Source organism: Garra rufa, chromosome 17, assembly GCF_049309525.1.
Source record: "Garra rufa chromosome 17, GarRuf1.0, whole genome shotgun sequence".
Taxonomy (NCBI): Eukaryota; Metazoa; Chordata; class Actinopteri; order Cypriniformes; family Cyprinidae; genus Garra; species Garra rufa.
Genome location: NC_133377.1, coordinates 4,094,131 through 4,115,941, shown reverse-complemented (window position 1 = coordinate 4,115,941; position 21,811 = coordinate 4,094,131). Strand labels below are relative to the sequence as shown.

The window sequence follows — 21,811 nt, the reverse complement described above, 5'->3', positions numbered from 1 at the left end:
TTTTGTAAAATTTAACCTTATGACTGGTTTTGTGGTCCAGGGTCACATGTGCAATAAGTAATTGTCGCAAATTGTTCACTAACAAATTAACATCAGAATTGAATTAAGAGCTTGCGATTCAGAATCAAATTGAATGAGGAAATCGATGTTGATACGCAGCCCTAATCAGAATGGGAATGTATAGCCAGTAAAAAAAAAAGCTCATTATAATGTGACCAGCAGTTGCTCTAGCCTGGTGTTTCATTGTGTTTTATATCTGAGTGTTTTTTGTCATACTTGCCAGGGGCACTATGGACCCTCAGAAGATGCTGCTGTCATGGGAGGGTGGCAGTCCAGTGATGGAGGCAGGTTCCTCAGCCACTGATACAGACACCACCAGCCTGGAGGACCAGGGTGAGAGCACAACAGCTTTCATTAAATCATAAACAGCTTTCCACTCATCCGTTAGACACTGACTCACTCTACTTCAGTGTATTGTTAGACATTAGTCTGGCTTTGATCAGTACATAAATGTGACCCTGGACCACAAAACCAGTCTTAAGTCGCTGGGGTATATTTGTAGCAATAGCCATAAATACATTGCATTGGTCAAAGTTATTGATTTTTCTTTTATGTCAAAAATCATTAGGAAATTAAGTAAAGATCATGTTACATTAAGATTTTTTGTAACATTCCTACTGTAAACCTATCAAAATGTAATTTTTGATTAGTAATATGCATTGTTAAGAACTTAATTTGGACAACTTTAAAGGTGATTTTCTCAGTATTTAGATTATTTTGCACCCTTAGATTCCAGATTTTCAAATAGTTGTATCTCGGCCGAATATTGTCCTATCCTAACAAACTATACATCAATAGAAAGCTTATTTATTGAGCTTTCATATGATGTATATATCTCAGTTTTGTAAAATTTAACCTTATGACTGGTTTTGTGGTCCAGGGTCACAAATCATAATAATGTGAATTAAATTGACTGTGTGATTTTTCCCTGTCCTCCAGACAACGCAAGTGTGAGCAGTCTAAGTATTCCAGCGGCCCCTACTAAGAGGATCGCCTTCCTGTTTGACTCCACCCTCACCGCCTTCCTCATGATGGGAAATCTGTCTCCGGTTAGTGTCTCGTTCACAGATTTAAGTATTCCTGCTTTACAATTTACATATATTTAAAACACTACAAGTGGCTTATTAGGGTTGTCACGATACCATAAAAATGACTTACGATACTATACCAGCTGAGGTATCGCGATACCATGCAGTATTCTGTTAATTTAAAATTCAATTCTACAAAATGAATCAAAATTTCATAAAGAAAAAGCTGCATGGAGTGACATTTAAATGTGGTATTTATACATGTACACTGTACTTAAAATTGCATGAGTAATGTTATGAGATTAATGTTTTAAATACAAAACTCTGAATATAGAAATATGTTGGAAAAGAATGTAATATGATGGGAAACTTAAACCCGCCAGCAGGTGGCAACAGTGTTCATGGTTGAATCACTGAGTCATTCAAACCATTCTTTCAAAATGGCTGAATCATTCAGGAGCCAATCAAATGACTGTTTTTATGAATGGCTTAGTGAATCAGTGATTCGCCCCAACCAACACGGATTCGGATTTGAACACAGAAACGAAACTAAAACATCTTGCTGACGTCTTGTCATATTGCTGAACTGCAGGAGCATTTCTGCTCACATATCTTGAAATTTCCAAGTTAGCAGCTTCTATATTAAAACGTAATCATTTATAATGTTAAAAAAATATACATATATAATGATTGATAAGAACCAAGTGCAGAGCCACTATGTTAATGAATGGAATTGCATTCGTGATCACAAAGATGCTTCCAGAAACAAATTATTACACCTGTTCTAATAGTGGGCAAATGAATAAAAATACGAAAACACTTTCTTGTAAAACATTTTGATGTTTAATAATTGATTCTTGAGCTGCTATCTTTTAAATAACATTAGACGGTCTGAATCAGACCCTCTCTTCTGACAAACTGCAGCGTGAACAACGACGTGCGGGTGCAACTTTTCATTTCAAACTGAACTGAAGCGTCGGGAAACACTTAATTACAGCCTGTACTACACAAGGCACAGCAGAAAGACATTTTGGCCATCAGGTTGTAATGTTTCTGCTGGCGTGCATGTTCAAATGAACAACAGTGTTCCTGCAGTGCATATCTTATGGTACTACCGTTTCAAAAATGCAATGGCACCGCGGGTATTTTTAAGCTTTAGTATCGCGATACTACCATAGTACCGGTATACCGTGCAACCCTATGGCTTATATTACTGTGTTTTTTAGAAATAGTTCACCTGAAAATGGAAATTCTGTCATTAATTACTTGCCCTCATGTCGTTACGAAACCATAAGACCTTTGTTTATCTTAAGAACACAAATTAAGTTTTTTCTGTTGAAATCCGAGAGCTTTCTGACCCTGCATAGAACGCATTGTTGCTTCATTTTATTCTTGTAGCTTCATAAAATTACGATTGAGCCACTGATGCCACATTGACGATTTTAACAGTGTCCTTACTACCTTTCTTGGTCTTGAATGTGTCAGTAGCATCGCTGTCTATGAAGGGTCAGAAAGCTCTCGGATTTCATCAAAAATATCTTATATTTGTGTTCTGAAGATGAATGATGGTCTTACGGGTTTGGAACGACATGAGGGAGAGTAATTAATGACAGAATTTTAATTTGGGTGAACTATCCCATTAAAAGTGCTTGATAATATTTAGTGTAGTGGTTTCGTAGTTGGTCAGTTGTGACTGAAAACAGGTTGCAAACAGGGTTGACGGGTCTTCAGTTTTACCGTGGAACTACTTTCAAACTGTTTCCACGGGTTGATTTCCCCCCTATCCTTCTAAGAATTAAAGGTTTGACATATTACATAATTTGTACTTGACTAAAAAATGCATAAACTAAAGCATTTTACCCATTTAACATTCTACTAATAATAAAACTGCTAGATAATAAGTTTATTGAGGAAGGTGACCTCCTCATGATAACAGTGTTATAACAGTTTTGTCACACTGTTATAAAATAATAATATTGATCATAAGTGCTGTATAGTGATTTTCATACTAAAATTGTGTACAACACATACTATGGGAGTGGTATATTTTGAGTTTAGATATTTGGCATAGGGTCATTAGGCTAGTTATAGGCTGTTTTTGATTAGTCATTGGACTAGGCAGACCTGGCATCCCTGGTCACAGGATTGTTTTGATAAGGTCAGAGATAGAAGAAGCAAAAACTTAGATGTAACTGACTGGAGTTGTCCGATATTAAAATTATATCAAGGGGAAAGAAGAATGCTCAATTAAAAAGCAAATATGTGAGGCTTTCACAATGGAGGAACCTTTTCAGAGTTCCTAGAACTATTGGCAGAAGTACCTGCTTTTTGGCTTGTTCACACCACAGGAACTAGGAACGTATGTAGTTCTAAGAACTCCTTTTGGGGAAGTAAATTTGCTCCTACTTCAGAGTAGGGTCTAAAACAATTCAATAGGAACTACCAGTGATAAAAGTGTACACTGATTGGTCAAACACATACAAGACACCGGCTACTCTGCATTGTTAAAAGCCATGTAAAAATATTTACTCTGAGCATGGAAAACAGTCATAATGGCATTTAGCAAGGCACAATTGTTTACGCCGTTAAAAAACCCAAGATATCGCCCCCCAGTGGCCAATTTCTTTCAGATTTTTCACAGACCTTTGGGGCCATGAGTCAAACAGGCCCACCAAGTTTCGCTCCAATCGGCCTCCGTTAACCACGTCTCATAGGTGCTCAAACTTGATCAGCCAATGGCTTGTGGCACTTTGGACCAAGACATTGCACAGCGATTTTCATGTTGATAGGACAAATAGTTTTGTAGGTGTAGTCATATATGGCCATTTGGTTAGATTTGTTACGCAGACCTGGTATCCCTGGTCACAGTCGGATAAAAGAAGCAAACAATTAAATGTAACTGACTGGAATTGCCCGATATTGAAATTATGACTACTTTTTTTTTATGTAAGTGAACGTTAGATGACGGCAAACGTCTAAATGTAAAAATTGGGGAAAGGAGAATGCACAGTTAAAGAACAAATATGTGGGGCTTTCACAACGGAGGAACCTTTTCATAGTTCTTAGAATTATTGATGGAAGTTTCAGCTTTTTGGTGTGTTCGCACAGCAGGAACGAGGAACATATTTAGTTCCAAGAACTCCTTTTGGGAAAGTAAAATTGCCTACTTCAGAGTAGGCTCTAAAACAGTTCTATAAGAACTACCAGTGACATAAGTGTACACTGATTGGCCAAAACACATCCAAAACACCGGCTACCCGGCATTTTTAAAAGCCATGTAAAAATATTTACTCCGAACATGGAAAACAGCCATAACGGCATTTAACTACCTGTTGTCTGCAGCGTTGTGTTCTTTTCTCAGTTTCAATTATATAATATAGCTGCAAGTAGTGATTCCCAGGGTTCAAGTGCTTTAAGGCATTTAAGCACATTTGAAAAAAGACATTATGTAGCAAGTCTTTTTTGCAAGTACAGGTAATTTACCACTGAAATATTATGTTTTGTAACATTTATGACTGTTATAGCACTAGCTGTGGTCCGATCTTCTTAAAAAATTGCATGCTTGTTTAGAATCACCAGTCACATGTGCTCACCAGGTTTCATGAAGTTTTGAGTTATCCTTTAGGCTTTATAGGATTTGGGGTAAAATCGGACAGGCCCCTTTTCTAAACGACCCCATTATAGCTTCCCAAAGGGTAAATTTCAACATATTTTTTTTATTATTATTATTGACCTAGAGAGTCCAGAGAATTGTACTGCAGTGGCTTTTTCCAGATTAAACGAAAAGTTCACAAAAGTAGTTTTTTTCTTCTCATTTAACAAACAATTTGATTGGTAGCAATCAATCAGCAGTGGTTCTACAGGCAAAGTTGTCCAGAATAAGGAGTTCTGTCATATGATACGGATATTGCGTGTATGTGCGAAAATCGTTGACTCCCTTAAAAAAACGCAATATCGCCCCCAGTGGCCAATTTATTTCAGATTTCTCACAGACCTTTGGGGCCATGAGTCAAACAGCCCCACCAAGTTTTGTTCCAATCAGCTTCCGTTCACCATGTCTAATAGGTGCTCAAACTTCATCGGCCAATGGTGGCCATGGTTTTGTGAGATACGCAAATGTCCTTATAGACGCTTGTGGCACTTTGGACCAAGACCTTGTACAGCTATTTTCATGTTCATCTTATAACGCCACCAAGTGACCAAGCTCCGCAGTTTTTGTCCATGTTTTTGTACGTAAGTGTTCCGAGTTGGGCGAAGATATATGAATTTTGTTCAGATGTTATAGGCATTTTACTAAAAGTGGCTCTGCCCCTTTCAAAGATTTTGGCATCCCTTTGTGACGGTGAGTCGAACATTCAACTTTTTTTGGATAATTATTAATATTCGCTCTTCAGAGAATCATTCTGCACTGGTTTGGTTCTGATTGGGCGAAAAAACGAGGACTAATCCAAAATATCTGAAAATTTTGAATCTCACAATTGAATCTTTGATGTGTCTTTTGTCCGGCGTGATCTTCGATTTCGTACTTTCGATCGCTGTAACGCCCCCTGTCAGGCCGATTGGGCCAAGCCTTGATGAAGTTGTCGGCGGTGTGAGTACTAGCATCCCCTTTAGTTTTAAGTTTTAAGTCTCTACAACTTACGGTTTGGTCTGCACGATCTCTGACAATTTTAACAGTTACAACATTTTTTGGCGCTATGTGCTTAAACCCCTAATAACACTGCAAGTTGTCATAGAAGAAATAGTCAGATTTTCATGCTCTTTCCATCACCTAAATTGTTTTTCAATTCCATTTAAGTTATCACGACACACAACAAAAACAGCTCCGATCACATTCACTGGTTATTGACTCTTAAAACTCTTATATCAGCCTATATCAGATCTTAATGATACTGATATGTCAGGCATTCCCTACAACTGGTGATATAATTGTTCTCTATAGTATTTTGATGCTAATTCATTCTTACTTGGTAGAAGCAGCCAAATAAGGAAGATGCCAATATGGGCAAGTTGTGTGTGACAAAAAACCCTGAACAAAACTACTTAAATGCAACCCATAATATGTTAAATATGAGTTAATTTGCTGAAAAGACAAAACCCAGTTTGTGGCCTCCACAATGTGTTTAGTGTGCTGAATTATTGCTTGCCGAGAGCGTGAAACCATCGAAATTCAATTTTGTACACTAAACCGTTTTAGTACATTGTTGTGTCACCACTTGAACTCCAGTGGAAAAGCTGGACCCTGAAGCTAAACCAGTTGCGAACTTCTGATTTACTTAGAGAAAGAGTCATGCTCAAGGGTTTGATCAAATATGTTTTGTATATCATCTCTAAATATCGGGATTTCATGTGGTGTTTTTCGTCTCAGAACTTGAAGAGCCACGCCGTGACGATGTTCGAGGTGGGGAAGTTGTCTGATGAGACCCTGGACAGTTTTCTCATGGAACTGGAGAAGGTAATACCCTTATTATAGGACACAAAGGAAGCTGAGGGAAACACAGTGGACAGACAATCTCTGTCTCTGTGCTTGTATTGAAATAGAAAGGGGCCACCACCAGGGGCTGATTATACAACACACACAATCACATTTTTCACTTTGCCACTGCTCTCACATCTCTCGCGCACACAAAAGCATAAAGGCTATTGCATTTCTCCCTTAATATCTCTCCAACCTTTAGTTATTCTTTTCTTGTTTGCACACGTTCTTTCACTCAGACATAATGACTGTCTTTGTGTGTTGAGCTTGATAAGGATGCTTTTATGTTATAAGGTTGAGAGCACTGCTGAAGGAGAGGCTCAGAGATATTTTGACCATGCGCTGACCCTCAGGAACACAATACTCTTTCTGCGCTACAACAAAGATCTCACGCCTGATCAAGGCCCCGATGTACCAAATATAGGTATGTTTTAGTATGTGAGGGCTTGTATGTACTAGACCTGGGTGATCAGTCAAATATTTATGTAGTGAATATTAAACTGTTGTTGACAAATTACATTTATTTCTGTGAACCAGTTCTTTTGAATTATTTTCAACGAATCAGTTCAACAATTTGATTGCATCTTATCTATTTTAAAATGTTCATGGATGCATTTAAAAAGGATGACATGAATTTCTGCAATAATTCTTACTTTATTTTAGTTCTTCAAATTATTAATAATTGTTTATCTTTCTTAATTTTAATAAAAAATAAATAAAAAAATAATTTTGAAAAAATAGTCATTTTTAAAGTAATTTCAGAGCAAAAGCCAATACACTACCAGTAAAAAGATTTTTAATGTTTTTTTAAAAAGAAGTCTCTTCTGCTCACCAAGCCTGCAAAAACAGTGCAATTTTGAAATATTTTTGCTGCTCAAGAAACATTTATTATTATTATATTATTATTTTGAAAACAGCTAAGTAGGTTTTTTCAGGTTTCTTTGATGAATAGAAAGTTTAGATGAACAGCATTTATCTGAAAAGAGATCTTTTGTAACATTATAAATGTCTTTATCATCACTTTTGATCAATTTAAAGCATCCTTGCTAAATAAAAGTATTAATTTCTCTAATTTTGAAAATAAAAAATTATACTGACTCCAAGCTTTTGAATGATATAGTGTAATTTATTTCAAATAAATGGTGATCTCTGGATCTTTCTATTTATCAAAGAATTCTGAAAAAATGTACTCAACTGTTTTAAAAATTGGTGATATTATTAATAAAAATAATAACAATAAATGTTTCTTAAACAGCAAATCAATTTATTAAAATGATTTCTGAAGGATCATGTGACACTGAAGACTGAAGTAATGATACTGAAAATGTAGCTTTGATCAGAGGAATAAATTACATATATATATATATATTTATATATACACACACAAATAAAAACTGTTATTTTAAATAGTAAACATATTTTATTTTATTAAATTATTTATTTATTTTATTGTTATTTAATATTTTAGTTTTTAAAAAAATACAATATATTCCTGTGATGCAAAGCAAATTTTTTGAACATGATCCTTCAGAAATCATTCTAATAGCATTTTTTTTTTTAGTTTTTGCTGCTTAGTATTTTTCTGGAAACAGTTCTGCTGGGTAATACACGTCACTAACAGTGTCCTCATTTAAACTGTATCACTGTGATCTTTATGAAATTAAATTTTCTTTCAATTATTGAGCGGTACAAGTTGACACATGTTCCCACGTCCTGGTTGGCACTGATGCGTGTTTGTGTTTCTTATCAGGCCTGCCTCTGGACCTCCTCCGCTGTGAAAGCCTGCTGGGATTGGACCCTGCCACCTGCAGCCGTGTGTTGAACAAGAACTACAAACTGCTAGTTTCCATGGCGCCACTCAGCAACGAGATCCGACCAATCAGCAGCTGCACGCCTCAGGTAGCCCAGGAGACTGTAGTCAGACCCATAGAGAAAGATGTGTGATCGCTGGGACTTACGAGACTGTGCACGCGCTCAGTGAGCAGTCAGATCGCTGTCCTCTTGAGAGTATCATTCAAGCTAAATAGGTCTTTCTTTGCCTCTGGGTTTCTTTATGAAAGTTGCACCGTGTATAAAACACTACCCACCAAGTACATCTCTGCCATTTCCATAATGATGTTCTACATGCTGTTTAGATGTCTTTTACAAATAAGGTCAGCATTTCGCCTGCGGGAGAAGTTGCGGTGTGCATTTAGAATAACTTTGCATTACTTGTTTTGTCACTAGAAGCTGTTTGTTAGAAGTTGGCCTTGTATATTAGAGTATCTTTATATTATATTCGATGTGTTTGTTCCAGCACATTGGTCCAGCTATTCCTGAGGTCAGCTCCATCTGGTTCAAACTGTACCTGTATTCTGTCACTGGTCAAGGCCCTCCTTCACTGCTGCTTTCCAAGGGCTCCAGGCTCAGGAAGCTGCCAGATATCTTTCAGGTTGGTCTCAGCATTAAATATTTATACCATTTTTGTAATTCTGTTCTTTATTACAGCTCTTATTACATGAAATATTCCAGTAACACTTTACAATAAGGTGTCATTTGTTAACATTAGTTAATGTATTAACTAATATAGACAAACAATAAACAATACATTTATTTATTCAACTTTAACGTTAGTTAAAAATACAGTCGGTCATTGTTTGTTCATGTTAGTTCACAGTGCATTACCTAATGTTAACGAACACAACTTGTGATTTTAGTAATGCATTAGTAAATGCAAAAATTAACATGAACTAAGATTAATAAATGCTATAGAAGTATTGTTTATTCTAAGTTAATGTTAACTAATGTTATTATTGTAACTAATGTTGTTATTGTAAAACCAATATTCCTTTAAATATAATACATACTTTTCATGAAATGAAATATTAATTAATAAATAAAATATTTCAATAATTAATCAAATAAAAATATTTTTAGTTATTTTTTACATTTTTGTTTTGCTGTTATTTTTCTCTCGCCTTACCCATACATTTAAAAAAAAAATCTTTAAAAAGACTAAATAACTAAAACAATGTGCATACAAATTACATTACTGTTCAAAAGTTTGGGGTCTAAAGATTTTAAATGTTATTAAAGTAGCCTATGTTCATCAAGGCTGCATTTATTTGATCAAAAATACAGTAAAACAGTCTAATTTGCTGATTTACTGCTCAGACATGTCTTATTATTATCAATGTTGAAAACAGTTGTGTGCAAAATTTTCATTTTTTTTCAGCATTCTTGAATTGAAATTATTATAATTGTCCTTACTGTCACTGTTGATCAATTTAATGCGTCCTCATTGAATAAAAGTATTAATTTCTTTCAAAGTTGCTAGGCAAAATAAAGGCGGCGGTCTGATATACAGCACTGAATTTACATAAAATATAACGTAATGAGATTTTTTCCCTCAGCCAAAACTATTTGCTCTGGAACAAATAACAGATTAATGAGACCAAAGACTGCCCATTAGATCTACCCAAAACTAATTATTTCTCATGTTTAACCACTGTGGAGACATCAGAGCCAGCGGTAAATTCCAGAAGATCTGGCCAAGGTAAGGCTGCTCTTGGGGGATTCATGAGTGCTGAACGGCTGCCGATGCCCTGGAGCTCACATCTCCTGAAACAAATGTTCAAACAGACGTTATCTTTATAAACAAACTGCATATTTGAAGTCTAAACAAGTACATTCCCACCTAAAAATCTCTTAAATACATTCCGTGACACAAAAACTGTATTATTATAAAATTATTGAGGATTTGGGTATCCGCCATGACACTCGCTGTGAGAAATACTACAAGCTGAGTGATAAAAACGGTGAAACGTTTTTCCTCTCCTATTCGAGGATCAGAAAGAACTGTTGTATAAATACATACATACATAAATATATTTTTTAAAGTAAAATAACGCATACTTTATCATTTGATATGTTACTCAGGCCTATGACCGACTGCTTATTACATCATGGGGTCATGACCCTGGAGTTGTCCCGTCATCCAACGTGCTAACAATGTTGAATGATGCCCTTACCCACTCTGCTGTGCTCATTCAGGTAACACCCTAAATACCAAAGAGTTCCCATATTTAACATATTGTCATATCTAAGTTTATCAAAACATTTACTAAAATCTCTCAATCTGTTCAGGGTCATGGGATGCACGGGCACGGTGAGACCGTCCATGTCCCCTTCCCATTTGATGATGAGGACCTTAAAGCAGGTAAAGTCTTTGATGTCTATACATATACATTTGAGGTCAAAAATTTACACCCCCCTCTTCAGAATCTGTAAAATGTTAATTATTTTACCAAAAATAGAGGAATCATACAAAATGCATGTTATTGTATTGTTATTTAGTACTGATCTGAATAATATACATAACATAAAATATGTTTACATATAGTCCATAAGAGAAAATAATAGTTGAATTTATGAAAATGACCCCTTTCAAAAGTTTACATCCACAATATTATCAGGTCCCACAAATTCTTTGGCTTTATAGCATTTTGTGTATTTGAACCCTTTCCAACAATGACAATATGCATTTGAGATCCATCTTTTTACACTGAGGACAACTGAGGGACTCATACACAACTATTACAAAAGGTTCAGATGCTCACTGATGCTCCAGAAGGAGAAAACATGCCTTAAGGGCCAGGGGGTGAAAACTTTTTGAATTTGAAGATCAGGGAAAATTGAAGTTATTTTGTCTTCTGTGAAACACAACTATCTTCTGTAGCCTCTGGAGGGCAATACTAAATGGAAAGAAAATATGATATTTAGGCAAAATAAGAAAAATGTACACGTCCTCATTCTGTTCAAAAGTTTTCACCCCCTGCTCTTAATGCATTGTTTTTCCTTCTGAAGCAGCACTGAGTGTTTAAACCTTCTGTAATAGTTGCAAATGAGTCCCTCAGTTGTCCTCAGTGTGAAAAAATGGATCTCAAAAGCATACAGTCATTGTTGGAAAGGGTTCAAATGCACAAAAATGTTGAAAAACCAAAGAATTTGTAGGACCTAAAGGGTTTTGAAGAACAGCAGGCAGTTTAACTGTTCAGGATAAACAAGGGACTCATGAACAACTATCACTAAGCAAAAAAAGCACAGCTGTGGATCATTCAGGTAACAACACAGTATTAAAAATCAAGTTTATGTAAACTTAAACTTCAACTATTATTTTCTCTTGTGGACTATAAGAAAACATCTTTTATTTGAAGCATCTTATTCAGATCAGTACTAAATAAAAAATAACATGCATTTTCCCTCTTATTTTGGTAAAATAATTAACATTTTGCAGATTCTGAAAGGGGGGTGTAAACTTTTGACCTGATCTGTAGTTGCTCAGGGATTTTTAGGCTCACCGTAAATGTGTTTAGCCTAGTCGTTCTAACTGGCCGCTCTGATTTGTGTTGCCTCTCCCAGAGTTCTCGTATTCCAATATGTGTGCGCACAAAGCCCTTAAGATCCTGCGGGACAAAGTGGATCTGGAGCACCAGTGTGGCTACATAACCATGCTCAACCACAACAACAGACATCGCAGACGACCCAGCGACGCCGACGGTGGGGCAAAGAGCCTCTTCTCCATCCACACTGTCCATTTAACCCATCTCTGATAACGACAGCCCCTATGCTGATCATTAGCAACTCAAGGCTGTATCGATAAGTGCTGCAATTAGATTAGAATTAGAGTGGTTCGAGTTCTCGCCAGTGTGTTTTATTAGAGCAGGTCTCTAATTCAATTAATGTTTTAATTGCAGTCCACACATTTGATTGCATCACTAATCAGAGTGAAACCTGAATGCTACATTCAGGGTCTCAGAGGAACATGAGATTCACTCTCTTTGCTTTCCTCACAGGAGACACTGAGCTTAGCGGAGTGCTTGATGCCAACGGAAGCAATGAATCTTTCGAGCTGGTTGCGGAGGAGAATAACGGAGACAGCAGCAAGAAACCGGGAACTGAAGGTAGGTGTTCTTTTTACTCAGAGCCAGAATCTCGAGTTTTTTTAGGGAAAGAAAACGTGGAGTAGATTTAAACATGCTATGAATGTGTTGTGGGTACTGATAATCAATCAGGTCATGTGACTTTGTATACTCTTCCAGGGTCATCCAGTGAGGATGAATGGGTTCCTCTGGAGCTCTGCTTTGGGATGCCTCTTTTTAGCTCTGAGTTAAACCACAAAGTGTGTCAGAGGATCGTCTCCCACAAACTCTGCAGCAAAGACAGGTGACAGCCTGAACAAATGTCCTTTTTTTTTTTTTTACTGTGTATAAGGGTGTTTAAAAATACTGTGTTTGCAGACATGCACTGGCATACTGAGCTGCGATGAGCACCTCAATGTGCCAGTGCATGTCTGCAAACATTTCTAGCAAAGCATATTTGAATGCAGCAAATTATTTTTGTGATCCCAGTCTCACCTCTTTATCCCATCATTTCCTATCCTCTGTCTAATGTCAGTATTAATAAAAGTGACAAAGGCCAATACACTGCTATTCAAAAGTGAATTATGAAATATTATTACAATATTAAAATAACGTTTTTCTATTTTAATGTTATTTGTTATATATAGATTACTTACAATTAAATTAAATGTGTCATTTTTTTGTATATAACACATTCAGATCCTTTTCAAAAAAATAAAAATTAAATGTGAAATGATATAATTAATCTGCTGTAATGAAGTAATTAACATTCGTGTTTTTACAAATGATGGTGTGTTGAGCTTTTATTATAATTAGACATGCTATAAATAAACATTTAAATAATCATGCACACAGAGTACCAATTCTATGTGTGTATTCCAGAATAAAAATATAAATGTTTCACCTTTGGCACATTTAATGATCATTGCTAGCAATTCCTTTCTTTTTTTTTTTTTTTTTTAGATTTTTGTCCCTACTACAGTGAGAGATAACACTAAAAAAGTTGGTGTGAGAAATCACACCTGTTTCTGTGATTGTCAGCAACTGGCCTCTATGTAAACAGAAACTGTGTCTGTCTGCATAGGCGACATTTAACTCTTGCAATGCCTTACTGTATTGCATAGCATCAAAGCAGTCAATACAGCACAGCACAGTAAAAAAAAAGAGGTTGCCAACATTTAGTAAACAGTGGACTAGCTTTGACTCTAGCTTTAACTCACAGATTATTCAGATTACTTTCCTCAGAATTATGTAATACAAACTCGCAATTCTAACTTTTTTTCGCAGAATTACTATTGCAAGTTACAAAGTTAGAATTGCACGATAAAAACTCAAGATGCTGACGTTTTTTTTCTCAGAATTGCGGGATATAAACTGCAGATAAAATTTTTTTTCTCACAAATGCGAGCTTATATCTTGCATTTTTTTCTCGCAATTCTGACTTTTTACTCAGAATTGTAAGATATTGTGAGAACTCGCAATTGTGAGTTATAAAATCCAATTTTGAGAGAAGAAAAGACTCCTTCAGAAAAGACTCCTTCAGAATTGCAAGTTTATATATCACAATTCTGACTTAATTTGCAATTTGGACTTAATTTGCAATTCTGACTTAATTTGCAATTGCGTGATATAAATGCACAATTGCGAGAAATAAAGTCTGAATCGCGAGAAAAAATTTGACTTTTCTCACAAATGTGAGTTTATATCTCGCAATTGACTTTTTGCGAGTTATAAAGTCCAAGTTTTATCTCACAATTCTGACTAGAAACTCTAGATCCTGACATTTTTTTCTCTGAATTGCGAGATAAAAACTGCAAAAAAACCCTCTGCAATTCTGATTTTTTTTCTCACAAATGCGAGCTTTTATCTCGCAATTATGACTTTTTTCTCGCAATTATGACTTTTTACTCAGAATTGTGAGATATAACTCGCAATTGTGAGTTATAAAAATTCTATTTTGAGAGGAGAAAAGACTGGTATGTTTTCAGAATTGCGAGTTATATATATCACAATTCTGACTTAATTTGCGATTGCATGATATAAATTCACAATTGCGAGAAATAGTCTGAATGTGAATTGCGAGATAAAAATTTGCCTTTTCTCACAAATGCGAGTGTATATCTCGCAATTGACTTTTTGCGAGTTATAAAGTCAGAATTGCAAGATAAAAACTCAAGATTCTGACATTTTCTTCTCCGAATTGAGAGATATAAACTCACAATTGCGAAAAATAAAGTCAGAATTGCGAGATAAAAACTGCAGATAAAAACTCAGCAATTCTGATTTTTTTCTCACCAATTCGAGCATATATCTTGTAATTATGACTTTTTTTCTTGCAATTATGACTTTTTACTCAGATTTGTGAGATATAACTCGCAATTGTGAGTTATAAAGTCTAGTTTTGAGAGGAAAAAAGACTGTTTTCAGAATTGCGAGTTTATATATCACAGTTCTGACTTAATTTGCAATTGCGTGATATAAATGCACAATTGCGAGAAATAAAGTTGAATTTTGAGACAAAAATTTGACTTTCACAAATTACTTTTTGCGAGTTATAAATTCCAAGTTTTATCTCACAATTCTGACTTAACTCACAATTGTGTGTTATAAAGTCAGAATTGCGAGATAAAAACTCAAGATTCTGACTTTATTTCTCACAATTGTGAGTTTATATCACACAATTTTGAAAAATAAAGTCAGAATGGGAGATAAAAACTGCAGTTCTTATTTTCTGTCTCGCATACATTAATTTTTTTCCCGCAATTCGGACTTTTCTTATAAATGTGAGCTATAAACTCGCAATTGCGGGTTATAAAGTATAATTTTGAGAGGGTAAAAGACTGATTTGTTCTCAGAATTTAACGTTTATGTCTCACAATTCTGACTTTATAACCCACAATTTCGAGTTTATATCACGCAATTCTGACTTCATTTCTCAGAATTAGGAGTTTATATCACAATTCTGAGAAAAAAAGTCAGAACTGTGAGTTTCTATGACGCAATTCTGAGAGAAAAAAAGATGGAAACTTTTTTCCTCGCAATTGCGAGAAAAAGAAAATCAGAATTGTGAGAAAAGTTGCAATTACCTTTACAAAATTGTTATTTCATGGTGAAAACGGCTTCCGTAATGACATACTGAATAAATGCAGTAACAGAAAAACTGAGCTAATCATGTTTGTTTTGACAGCCTTAATTACAGTATACATGTTAAAATTGTACTAATGAATAAAGAACACACTCTGTTTCTTTTGCAGTCTTCAAGAATTGCTACATTCCAGTCGAAAACTGGCATTAAAAGTACTCAGTTTTGTTCATTCATTCCAGGTAAATCTTCACCGATTTTATATTGTTCCTAATATAACATGGATTTAGTTTATAATAGCAGTGCTAATGTCTTACTTCAAAGATTTCATTCAGCTGTATTACCCAGTCATGGAAAACCAGGAAGCATCAGCAAGTTTTAAAATGGCACTTTCCTTCAGGAACTTAATGAAATCTTACAGACTCATGGAAATTTCTAAAGTGGATATCATTTTTTTTTATAGTTATGTTCTGGTGTAAAATATTTCATCAGCTAGAAATTGCTCTATGAGAGTGCAATCTCTATAAAATTGGGCGAGTATTGGGTGGTATTTCTTCACTGTCAGGTGTTCTTTGTATGTGTGTCGAGCTGACTATTTTTCACCGTCCCTCACAGGATGGAAAACAGCCCGCGGACCCTGACAGCGGGGTCTCGGGGCCCCTGAGTCAGCCCCCGGCAGAGTCTGGCGTTCCCCTCCCCGCAATCAACCTGCTCTTCAAGGACGGCGAGCTAAAGGAGTGGAGCGGCCGAGCGCCACCCTCTCTGCACATCTCTGCCCCACAGAGAGATCAGCCCACATAAAATACCAGCTCAAAATAACCCAGATCCAAACCATACTCCACTCACTTCTGATCGCTTATGTCATGAGTTACCATATTACCTGTGGCACTCAGTCACACACAGCCATCAAGTGCTACCGCCGCCACCCGTCGCGTCTGGATGCGAGCGTCCAGAGTAATGTCCCGACGGGTTCAATCACATGTCCCATTCACCCAATTACAAAATAGAAAATCTATTTACAACTGATCCTTTTAACGTGTATATAGACTTTGCTTGGAAAACATAGGACCAATCCTGGGGTTGGATGAAGTCACCCTCCTCGTATTATCATGTTTTGTGACCTGATGCATGATATCACTGCACAAAATCTCAAAAAACTACTTGACTGAATCAGCAGGGTTTGAAAACAAAGTTGAGGTTTACGTTTTGCACAAAGCCTGTGGATGACATTCAGGTTTATTCGATTTTTTGGGGGGGAAATCAAGATCTTTGTTAGAGCTCGATTAGTTTATTTGGTTATTAGGTAGTATTCCTGCTGGAAATCTTGTCTGTCTCAATTCTGGAGCATTTCTGCTTCACTGAGACCAAAGACCAACTTGTTTTATGTTGATTTTTACCATTATTTTACTTCTTTGTTGCCTTATTTGCTTTGTGCCCATTAGACTACTATCACCGAATGCGTTTATTCCACTAGGCCAGTTTGAACATGTTTCCACTTGGACTGTTTTAGTCCACAAACGTTCAAGTAGTTGAAAGTCATTATAGATGAATATCAGTATAAGTTCAATGTGCGAATATGCAGAAATACAGCATTAAAAATCCCCCTCAGTGGCCTGATTATTTTTCCCCCTCACGCCTTTACTGAGGGTGCTGCCAGTGTTTCCCCAATCAAACCTTATGATAGTGGTGTATGAAGACCGGTTAGAGATCTTGGTGCTGCATGATGAGTGTGTAGATTCGTTGTGTGTATTGTGCGCCGTCATCTCTTTATTTCCCTGTTGCGTTCCTACGACCCAAAACAACTGGCTCCATGCCTGACCCTGTCACAGTGTTAGGGAAAAAAAAAAACTGATAGTTTTATAAAGTCAACCCGCATTTTAGACACTCTCTGTTGTAGTGTACTTGATGGGACTGTGAACATGCTCTTGTAATTAAATGGGTACAGAAGTTACATTTCCCCCTCACGCCATCCTGTTCTCCAAAATATATGTCATAACAAATATGTAAAAAGTATATGAAAGTACTAATAAATATGTTACAAAACACCCATTGCAAGTGTTAGCATGGAGTTTGTCATTTAAAATGGTTTTCTTCAGGTTGTTGATGCTCGGCTAGACAGGCTGGCTCCCCGGTGACTGTAATTACTATAGCAACACAAATTCAGGGTGTCACCAGGGGGCAGTGAGGCCCTGAAATGGGGCATGTTATCATAGGAACAGCGCAAGCCAGAAAAGGGGGGGAAAGCATCTGATGATGCCTGTCAACAATTCGTGTTGAGATGTTCTTTATTTTCCGTCTTACTATATGTTTGAGGCCAGCGTATGTAGTTTGACTTTTTGTCATTAATTTTATAATTAATCTTCTTGTAGCTTAATAATTAAAATTGGTTTTATCTGGAGACTTGCTCTTTAAAACTAGGTCAGTGACTATAGTCAGAAACTTTCAATGTTTCAAGAAATGTGTGTATGGGAGGAAATTTGACACAGCGGGTGGCTACCCTATCCATTTTTATTGTGGATGTGCTGCAGCCTATGAAACTTTTACACCGAGAAATACAGACTTACAAAAGGAATATAACTTTCTATTTCAGTCTTTCTGTATTTTCAGCCTTTCATGTTTCTAAGTAGTGCATGTAGAAAAACAAAACTGGCATTATCCATGTAATTAACTATATCTTGATGTAATTTGTCACTTATTTGAAATGTAAATACTTTTATTTACAGTTTAAAAGACTGTAAATAAGTTCTTATTAAGAGAAATAAGGAGAAAATGAGATGGGAGTTTTTCTACCTATCCTAACTGTCTTGAACCAGAATACACAGAGCTAGACACGACTAAAATTTAAGGTTAAAACGTATATAAATTGCAATTTAATAGCAAAAAAAAAAAAAAAAAATGTAATTACGACTGAAGAAAGAAAGACATGGTCATCTTGGATGATAAGGGGGTGAGTAAATTATCTTTAAACATTTCTTCTGGAAGTGAACTTCTTTAATATAGCTTAGTTGTAAATGGGCCGTTTGTTTATATCAGTATTGGAGCACTACTCCGGTGCGCGTTTTCGACCCACAAAAAGACTTTCGATAACACTGCAGACCCCGTTTAAGGCTCTGTTTACACTAGTGCGTTTTTTTTTTAAACATAATTTTTAATACGGTTATGCCTGTTGTTTACACTACTCTAGCGTTTTCGACCCGTGAAAACAGACTTTTGGAGATCGTTTCTAAAACGCAGTGAACATGGTAGTGTAGACGATCAGTTTTGATTTTAAAACACAGTTTTGGTGTAAACGTAGCCTAAAGCACCATTTCATTTTTGCTTTTATTTTTGCTACGGTTATGCCTGTTGTTTACACCAGCATTTTAATGCTTAAAAACTGAGACTTTCAGAGATCGTTTCTGAAATGCAGTTTTAAAATGAAAATGATTCTCATTTACACTGCCGTTTTCACAGTGTTTCAGAAACAATCTCAGTCACAAACAAAAACGCATGTCACATGACTATTCAGGCTGCATATCTCTTATCTAAGAGAAGTAGCCGTAATAAAATTGACTGTTATTCCTTGAGGTGTAAAAATGCTGTAATTTCTTTTTTTACTTTGCAATTCAACGGTTAATTTTCTTAAATGAGCCTCAAAATGAGACAAATGAGCATAATGTTATTGGTTACACGGTCATCAAGGATACACAGAGTGAATGTGGGCACCCACGTTTTCAAAAGTCTCCATTTCGGTCCGTTTACACTAAAATGCAACCCCATTCAAACTAAAACGGGGTCTGCAGTGTTTTCAAAAGTCTCAATTAATAAGGGTCGAAAACGCCGGAGTAGTGTAAACAACATGCATAACCGTAGTAAAAGTTATGCGCTTTAAAGGGGTCATATGATGCGGTTTCTTGTTTTCCTTTGTCTTTAGAGTGTTACAAGCTGTTTGTGCATAGATGAGATCTGTAAAGTTGCAAAGCTTAAAGTGTCAAAACCAAAGCATAACACTGCCCATATGTATATGGAAAGAAAGAAGGCGTAACTTGTACCGGCTGTAGTAGTTTTGCAGCCACCATGTTGTGGAGATGCCGTGTGTTTCATTGCGAAAACGAAAGTACTTTGTTTGGCCTTCCAAATGAGGACACAACTAGAAATCAGTGGTTAAGCTATATTTACAACACTGTTCGGGAACAGTACAACGCCAATATTCGAGTGGGTGATGCACATTCACAGAGGACTGTTTCCTGGGAGAGTAGCTTAAAATGCCAGCTGTACACAAAGGGTTAAGGCTATAAAGTTGGGCAATTCCAATGTTGCAAGGGCAGTCTGTGCTTCTGACTGATGGCCTGTAAGTACGATTTTATATTTAAAGAATTCAGTACTGACTATTCAAATGCGAGTTTAGAGCAGTGTAGAGTAGTGCTTGTTGTTTCTCGTTCTATGATCGCCAGTGCAAACATGGTATTATGTTTACGCAGCGCAGTGCATCGCGTAAAAGGACAATATAAGTCATTATAATCAGTAGTTATGTCCCCACTGGATGCAACAAATGTCTCGTTTATATTGGGTTTTATTGTTTGTTTCATCATGCCGAGAAACTGCATGGTAAGGGGCGTAACATTTACATCACACGCTCAAGATATTCGGCCAATCAGAGAACACCTTGGTTTCCATCAACAATGAGTTTTGTAAAAATCAAAGCATTTCAGAAAGGTGGGGCAGAGAGGAGCAACAATAATGTAATGAAACTCCGGGTTGCATTTTAGTGTAAATGAAAAGTGGGGTCGAAAATGGCGGAGTAGTGTAAATGACAAGCGTAACTGTAGCAAAAGTTATGCATTTTCAAACGAAAACGCACTAGTGTAAAACGCCAGTGTTTTCATTTTAAAAAGCCCAAAAATGTCTTTCATACTCTTCTTAGAACAATTATTAAATTGTTATAGTTGTCTTTATCGTCCTTGGTGTGAATGGGCCTTATTTACTCTCAAATAGAAGACATTTTAAAGTTTTGTTTCTTGAAACTTCTTTTGAAGTATGCTGTTACTATTTTGGTGTTGCTATTTTTTGGTCCATTACTATTTGGAGAAACTGCTGCTCACTGTACAAGTGGATGAATCACGTTCAGACTATTTTGCAAACCTGTTTGACCAATTAGATCAATTGACTTGTGAATCTGGCAACGCTAGTTCTTATTCTAACAGCTTAGAAAACACAAATTACATCATTGTTGAAATATTAAGGTATACTGTAAATATTACATGAAACATATAGGAACCTCAAGGATTAATCAGTAAAAATGGTCCCCTGTGTGTGAACAAAATGTACTTTACATGTGACCCTGGACCACAAAACCAGTCATAATTAGCACAGATATATTGTAGCAATAGCCAAAAATACATTGTATGGGTCAAAATGATCCATTTTTCTTTTATGCCAAAAATCATTAGGATATTAAGTACAGAGCATGTTTCCTGAAGATATTTTGTAAACTTCCTACCGTAAATACATCAAAACGATTTATTCATCAAAAACTGATTAGTAATATGCATGGCTAAGAATATCAGTTAGAAACCTTTTTTTCAACCCTCATAATTCCAGATTTCAAATATTTATATCTCGACCAAATACTGTCCAAGCCATACAACAGTGGAAAACTTATTTATTTAGCTTTCAGATGATGTATAAAGACCCTTATGACTGGTTTTGTGGTCCAGGGTCACATGTAATTATTGCCTAAATTATTTTACTCATTATCATTGCATAAGTCATATGTTTCTGTTTGTTTGGTGTAGTTGTAACCCCTCCACTCTGGTTCTCATGTTCGACTCGAAAAAAAGATCACACGCAGACAGTTTGCCGAGTTCAACCATGCACCGTATTTACTGAAGATAAATGAGAAAACACCAGACAGACATGACTCGTTACTCATCCGGTAACAAAACTGCCATTCATCTCAACAGCTCGTCTTGAACTGAAGAGTTTACAATCAATAAATGACTTTGACGTGATTATGAACTCGGTCTCTTTTTTTTTTGTTATGCTTTTGTGAACATGAAAAACATTAAATTAAACAAACAATAATACACCATACCTGAAGATAAATGAGAAAACACCAGACAGACATGACTCGTTACTCATCCGGTAACAAAACTGCCGAAAAATCATACAAATAGGAATAATCAAAACAAATACACTGAATTGAAAGAAATACAAACGATTCCATATACACTTAGTGTGTTCAGTCACATGTGAAAAACATGAAACAATTACTCGTCAACTGCGA

The 21,811-nt window shown here is 36.1% G+C and overlaps 1 protein-coding gene across 1 annotated transcript in view; it reads left to right on the top strand.

The window, feature by feature from the left end:
* The window catches only part of fam91a1 (family with sequence similarity 91 member A1), a 38,424-nt gene extending 20,827 nt beyond the window's left edge, over nt 1–17,597 (top strand). Inside the window, exons 12-24 of the mRNA XM_073821810.1 lie at nt 284–393; nt 1,000–1,109; nt 6,457–6,543; nt 6,859–6,988; nt 8,315–8,463; nt 8,861–8,995; nt 10,483–10,596; nt 10,690–10,762; nt 11,965–12,102; nt 12,399–12,506; nt 12,645–12,768; nt 15,719–15,788; nt 16,162–17,597. Of these exons, the coding sequence (XP_073677911.1) occupies nt 284–393; nt 1,000–1,109; nt 6,457–6,543; nt 6,859–6,988; nt 8,315–8,463; nt 8,861–8,995; nt 10,483–10,596; nt 10,690–10,762; nt 11,965–12,102; nt 12,399–12,506; nt 12,645–12,768; nt 15,719–15,788; nt 16,162–16,347 (1,534 nt within the window). The 3' untranslated portion in view covers nt 16,348–17,597. The remainder of the gene's footprint in view (nt 1–283; nt 394–999; nt 1,110–6,456; nt 6,544–6,858; nt 6,989–8,314; nt 8,464–8,860; nt 8,996–10,482; nt 10,597–10,689; nt 10,763–11,964; nt 12,103–12,398; nt 12,507–12,644; nt 12,769–15,718; nt 15,789–16,161) is intronic.
* Nucleotides 17,598–21,811: the final 4,214 nt, after the last annotated feature.